The sequence below is a fragment of the Melitaea cinxia genome, chromosome 24 (assembly GCF_905220565.1).
Source record: "Melitaea cinxia chromosome 24, ilMelCinx1.1, whole genome shotgun sequence".
NCBI lineage: Eukaryota > Metazoa > Arthropoda > Insecta > Lepidoptera > Nymphalidae > Melitaea > Melitaea cinxia.
Genome location: NC_059417.1, coordinates 10,184,343 through 10,191,159, shown reverse-complemented (window position 1 = coordinate 10,191,159; position 6,817 = coordinate 10,184,343). Strand labels below are relative to the sequence as shown.

The window sequence follows — 6,817 nt, the reverse complement described above, 5'->3', positions numbered from 1 at the left end:
CCGCGAATGGCTCTTCGGCGTTGTCGCCGTCATTGCGTCGCGATACAGAGAATCACAACAATCGGAATGTTGTTACAGAGTCAAAAAGCTCAAGTACAGTTTTTGAGAAGAAGGCGGAGGAAGGGAAGTGGAGTGTAGTTGTGAATAAAAAGAAATCTAGGTATCGTAATCGGTTTATTAGTAACCAAGGCAAAGCGAGCTACGGGCCGGAGTCGAAGTTTAAGGCGGCGTCAGTAAAAGTGCCGCTGTACATTTCTAACATTAGTAAGGAAACATCGCAACAGGATATCATAGACTATATTGTACGTAAGACTCAAGTGTTAGTTACATTAGAGAAAATCGCACCAAAAGTGGATAGAGGTTACGATTCTTATATTTTTTATGTGGATAGCTATAGGGTACCGTTGTTTCTTAAAGATGAAATATGGCCGGAAGGCATTTGTTTTAGGAAATTTATAGTGTTTAAAAAAGACTCTAGTGACAGAAAGGAACTAAATTAAATTGACAATGGATAATAAAAGTAAGAGTACATTTGTTTCGTTTAATTGTAAAGGGTTTAAAAGATCTGTAGAGTTTGTTAGGGACCTATGTGTTTACGCTGATGTAATAGCCTTACAGGAGACCTGGCTCCTCGGTCATGACCTACCATTGCTGGGCTCGGTAAGTGATAACTTTGAATATACGTCCAAAACGGCTGTTGATACTACCGTGGGTATTCTCAGAGGGAGGCCATACGGTGGGGTTGCTTTGTTATGGCGAAAAGGTATATTTGACACAGTTTCTGTTATAAATTGCAGTAGTGTCAGGCTAACTGCAATCAGAGGAACGATAGGCGGGAAATCGATTATTGTGTTTTCGGTATACATGCCCACGGATGCTCCTGATAATAGTGTCGAGTTTGTAAACTGTTTAGGCGAAATCGATGCTATTGTAGAAAATAATGATGTGGAAGCTGTATACATGTTAGGTGATTATAACGCGCACCCTGGCCAACCATTTTGGTTGGAGTTACGGGAATATTGTTCAGATAAAAAATGGGTATGTGCTGATACGGAAAAATTAGGAATCATGTCAAACACTATTACATTTATTAGCGACATTGATGGTAGCATGAGATGGTTAGACCATTGTATTGTAACGCAAACAGCGTGGAAAACTATTTCAAATGTGAGAGTTGATAGTGATGTACACTGGTCTGACCATTTCCCGCTAATAATAGAGATAATTTTAGACAAAGTAGTTTCAAAATTAAACACTGAAAACTATAAATGCAATAAAATCCTGTGGCAATCTAGGTCTGAGGCGCAGACTGGGCGATATCATGACATATGCCATGAGCAGCTAAGGCATATCGATTTTCCGGTCTCATTAACTTCGTGTGCGGGTGGGATGTGTCATGATGTCACTCATAGGCGCACACTAGATGATTTGTATAGCCGGGTAGTCAATATTCTTAGCGGTGCTGCTGAATTAACGTACAAGGACCAGAATTTTAATAAGAAACGGGTTACTGGGTGGAATAAACATGTGCGTACAGCATATGAAGATGCGCGTCTTAAATTTCGAACTTGGTTGCTCCATAACAAACCAGGGTATGGCGGAGTTTGGGACGACATGCGTGAGAGTCGTAAGGTTTTTAAAAGTAGACTAAGATGGTGCCAACAACATGAAGATCAAGTTAAAATGGACATAATCGCTTCACGCAGGTCGTCACATGACTTTGCTAAATTCTGGAGAGAAACGAACAAGTTAAATGTAAAAATAGGTCGCCCCACGAGCATAGGGGGCTGTAGTGAGCCAAGGGGGATTGCCAACTTGCTTAAAAATCATTTTAAAGTGACTTCGCCTCTGGGACCTCCGTCACGGGTGATCGATGCTGAGACCGTTACGAGTATACCTATGAGTTTTTCTGCTAAGCAGGTAGAAGCTGTTATTAAGAAAATGAACAGAGGTAGGTCTCCGGGTCATGACGGGCTCAGCATCGAGCATCTTAAGCATGCGGGGAACCATCTTTATAGTGTGCTAGCAATGTTCTTTTCATTATGTATAACACATTCTTACTTACCAGCTGATATGATGAAAACAGTGGTGGTCCCCTTAGTTAAGAATAAGACCGGAGATATTTCTGATAAAAATAATTACAGGCCAATATCTCTAGCTACAGTACTTGCTAAGGTGTTGGACAGTCTGATAGACCAAAATTTGGATCGATATTTAAATATACACGACGCGCAGTTTGGGTTTGTGCCCAATCTTTCAACGGAAAGTGCCATTTTGTGTTTAAAGCAGACTGCCCAATACTACACAAGCAGAAAGACACCGGTGTATGCCTGTTTTTTAGACCTTTCGAAAGCCTTCGATCTAGTAGCGTACGACATATTATGGAGGAAACTCCGCGAGGCAGGTATACAATCCGAACTGATTTCGTTGCTAAAATTTTGGTATTTAAACCAAGAAAACTATGTGAAGTGGGGCGAAACTTTATCAGATACTTATCGGTTGGATTGCGGGGTGAGGCAGGGGGGTATAACCTCACCTAAGCTTTTCAATTTGTATGTAAATGAGCTAATTGTGGGACTCAGCAGCAGACGTGTCGGATGCTGGATTGATGGAATTTGCCTAAATAATCTTAGTTACGCAGATGACATGGTGCTGCTGGGTCCGTCGGCTGGCTCTATTAGGACGCTATTAAAAATTTGTGAAGAATACGCGGTAAAACATGGCCTGACGTACAATGTTAATAAAAGTGAGTACATGGTTTTTGTGGTCCGCGGAGCGGTAATTGACTACGAGTCAGTGTTAAAACTAAACGATGTTCAACTAAGACGGGTAAAACTTTTTAAATATCTAGGTCATTACATTTCCGAGGATCTCAGGGACCATGCTGACATAGAACGTGAACGAAGGGCACTTGCCGCCAGATGTAATATGCTGGCCCACAGGTTTGCTCGCTGCAGCAACGATGCTAAAATAACATTGTTTAAAGCATATTGTCAAACTTTTTATACGTGTGCCCTGTGGACCAGGTATAGTAAAAAATCGCTGGACGCACTTAGAGTGCAATATAACAATGGTTTTAGGATTTTGTTGGGACTGAGACGCTTCTGTAGTGCGTCTGCAATGTTTACTGAAGCGAATACTGACTCCTTTTTCGCAATCTTGAGGAAACGGACCGCCTCTCTATTAAACAGAATGCGGCTCAGTTCTAACAAAATTCTGAAAATGTTCAGTGCTAAGCTTGCTGAGCCTATGCTTCAGCACTTTGTTGGCGTAGTGGTGAGGCAAGAAAGGTTAAGCAAGTGAATTGGTAAATTGTTAATTTTAATTTTTAATTTAAGTGTACTAACGTAGTTGTAAGTTACTAATGTTACTAACAAGTGGACTGTAAGTCTTAATTAAATAAAATTATTATTATTATTATTATTAAACCGAATATGGTGAAGACTGGAATCATCCAGTCTTCACCATATTCGGGCCAAGCTTCTAACTCTACACGCCCTAACTCTACAAGCCCTAACTTCACAAACTCTACACCTTAGTCAAAATATGTGGCTTGGCTCTACATGAGATCTGATAACTTTTTGACAGTGCGAGCCATATGATCTCGTCTCGGCAACATTTTACATGAAAATGTTTTTGGTGGGATATATACAATTCTCGTGTCACAATGTTAGTTACCATACTCCTCCGAAACGGCTGGACCGATTTTTGTGTAATTTTGTGTGCATATAGAGTAGGTCTGAGAATCGGCCAACATCTATTTTTCATACCCCTAAGTTATAAGGGGGTAGGGGATTTAGGGGGTTAATGACATATATGGCAAAACAACAGCTACTTACATTATATTATAATAAAATAATTTTCAAATAGCATCGATAGAAATCTATACTAAAATTATAGATTTTAATTTGTACGATTTTATTTTTGTGTTACCCACACATTAGGAATTCTAAATATTTTTGAATATCATATCAAAAATTGACCGCTCCAGCGGGGTTCGAACCCGCGTCTCCGACTGACCGTGTCGGCGCTCTAGCCAATTAAGCTATGGAACGATGTACCCGCTAGAGCGAAATTTTCGATATGATGATTTTTATTTTCGGTTTAAGCGAATTTAATTATAATTTTGTTTATAATTAATGAATTATAGATTTGTTTGTTTGTTTTTTTGTTTACTTGAAGATGCTAATCTCAGGAGCTACTGGTCCGATTAGAAAAATTCTTTCAGTGTTAGATAGCTCATTGATCGAGGAAAACTACAGGCTATATAATATTTTTATAACCACTTTTTTGTTAAACTTAGGTGGGTGAAACCTCGGGACACATCTAGTAAATAATACAGTTAGAACATTATATAAGGAACCATTTTTTAAACATCTCCTATATATCAAAAATTTAGACAAATAAATAAAATTGGAGTGTCTGTTTTTAATATTAAAATAACCGCTTTTTACTAAATGCATATGGATGTATACACGGTACATACCAATATAACATTTTGTGTACCAATATAACATTTTTACAATTTCTGTCTGTCCGTCTGTCTGCTTGTTCCGGCAAATCTTTGAAAGGGCTGGATCGATTTCGATGGGACTTTCACTGGCATATAGCTGATGTAATAAGGAGTAGCTTAGTCTACTTTTATTTTAAAAATTAATTTATTTTGTGTATCAGTGAACTGAACAATAACTTTTATATTTTTTTTTTAATTCCACGCAAACGAAGTCGCGGGCAAAGCTAGTAATAAAGTAAAAGAAAGCGGACTACTAATGAGCTGAAATGAAAAATGAAAAAAAAAAAACAAAACCGCGTGGTGTCGCGGGACACCAGACAGGAACGAAATTCCTTATTATAAAATATTAATTTCAAGTTCTATTCGAGGTATAATGAAAATAATTCAGGTATACATTTTTATTGTAATTTTTTTGGTATCGTAAATATAAAAACTATTTTACAAAATTATTTTAACACTTTTATTTTATTTACAATGAGTTATAAAAATAAATAATGATTATCGGATGATGTAATAATAATAGCAAACTTCAATAATAATCATAAATTATTTTTTTACATCGATAAATATAGAAACTATTTTACAAAATTATCTTAACACTTTTATTTTATTTACAATGAGTTATAAAAATAAATAATGATTATCGGATGATGTAATAATAATAGCAAACTTCAATAATAATCATTTATATTCCACATGAGTGTGACGACAAAAGACAACTAAAGTCATGTCGAAATTTTTAACAAAATAAAAAGGCAAATTAACAAACTATAAAATAATTGTTTTATATATGCTTTACTGGGGTCAGCTGAAAACTAAACAAAGAAAATAGAGTAACGCCAAAGCTACAGATTATTAAAATATCTGAAATTTTTTAAAAATAAATCAGCTCAAAAAATTTTAAATATGCCCCATTTTTTTACGGGACATTTCACACGTACTTTGTGCAACGAGTGCTGTGCCCCGATTAGCTAAAATGCTGCTGAACACAACATTTTTAAGCAGTAACATCGCATATAGTTGTTCTTTTGGTTACATTTTTAGTATATTGGACGTAACATGATTATGTAAGTTTCTGCTGGACTAGTGGTACCATATTGACTACATGTAATGATGTACCAATTATTAATGCTACTTCGTTCAAGTAGAGAGTACGAATGTTGAATTAACAAGGAGACGTTTAAACTTAAATGATAGTTCAAAAGTTCTATCTTTTTTTTTTAACGAAATTAATCAAATAACTTATTGAAGTAAAACTTCTTTACGCACTCTTGACTTCGGGAGTAAGCTGGTGAATGCGTGACGAGAGCGTTACGAAAAGTGTGATCAGGCGAGGCGAACGGAAGTTGAGTAGGAGATAAGTTTGTGAAGATAGAAAAAGAAAGAGTTACGTTTCGTATATTACTGTAGGGGCAATTAAAGAAGTTTTACTTCAGCCGTGTGGACTAAAGTACACTAGCTTTTTTTTTATTTGCTCATCGTAAAAAATTTACACTCAGAATTTTTCCCTTCGCGCCAAAAGAAGTAGGTATAACTTTAAAAATGTATATGATTTCAGGTTTCATCTAAGATTTATTATCCGTGACCACTTTATTTTGATTCACGTGCTCTATCCAGTTGACTGTAATCACATATTTCGTTTGCATTCGGTTTGACATTGTATTTACAAACCTTTGTGAAATTCTTTCACGCTCGCTGCTGATGTGACGGCAGAAGGAAATCTACACATTTCAGAGAAAATTTAAGACTTGTATATTTGCCAAAGTGAACAAGAACAGCATGACGAGTTTATGCTTCAATTTTTTTGTCTTTTAAAAGTAGAGCTTAGTGGTCACAATTTTACATGTTTATCAGCAAAAGGTAGTCTAAGAAAAACCTCTCTCTTATGACAAATATATATGGCAAAATAAGGTAATACATATACACCTTAAGGATAGCTAACAATAAAAATAAAAGCCAATATCTTGCAACAGTGGTTGAATCTGAAACGATACTTACAGCTCTTAGAGTGATTGGAATGTTGCGGAGTAAAGATGTCCATCTAACTTACGTTTACACTTACATCAACAGCTAAGTTAGTATCGACAGCTGACAATGCTGGACCAGTGTAATCTACTTCCCGTGTTCACTTTAACATTATTTCGTAGGGACAGACGTGATTTATATAAGTAAAATTACATATAATCGCCAAAGGTCTTGATTAACCCAAAATTCAAGAACGGGCAGACCAATTCAATAATTATTTTTTTTTTTTAGATTTCACATAATTAATAAAGTTTTTATAGAAATAAAAATTAAATAAAT

At 36.2% G+C, this 6,817-nt stretch overlaps 1 protein-coding gene across 1 annotated transcript; it reads left to right on the top strand.

The window, feature by feature from the left end:
• The first annotated feature begins 507 nt into the window (after nucleotides 1-507).
• Nucleotides 508-3,426, top strand: LOC123665401. Its single transcript, XM_045599714.1, has 2 exons — nucleotides 508-2,942; nucleotides 3,033-3,426. Exons 1-2 carry the CDS (start codon nucleotides 508-510, stop codon nucleotides 3,301-3,303), a joined length of 2,706 nt encoding a protein of 901 aa, XP_045455670.1. The 3' UTR covers nucleotides 3,304-3,426.
• The last annotated feature ends 3,391 nt before the right edge of the window (nucleotides 3,427-6,817 follow it).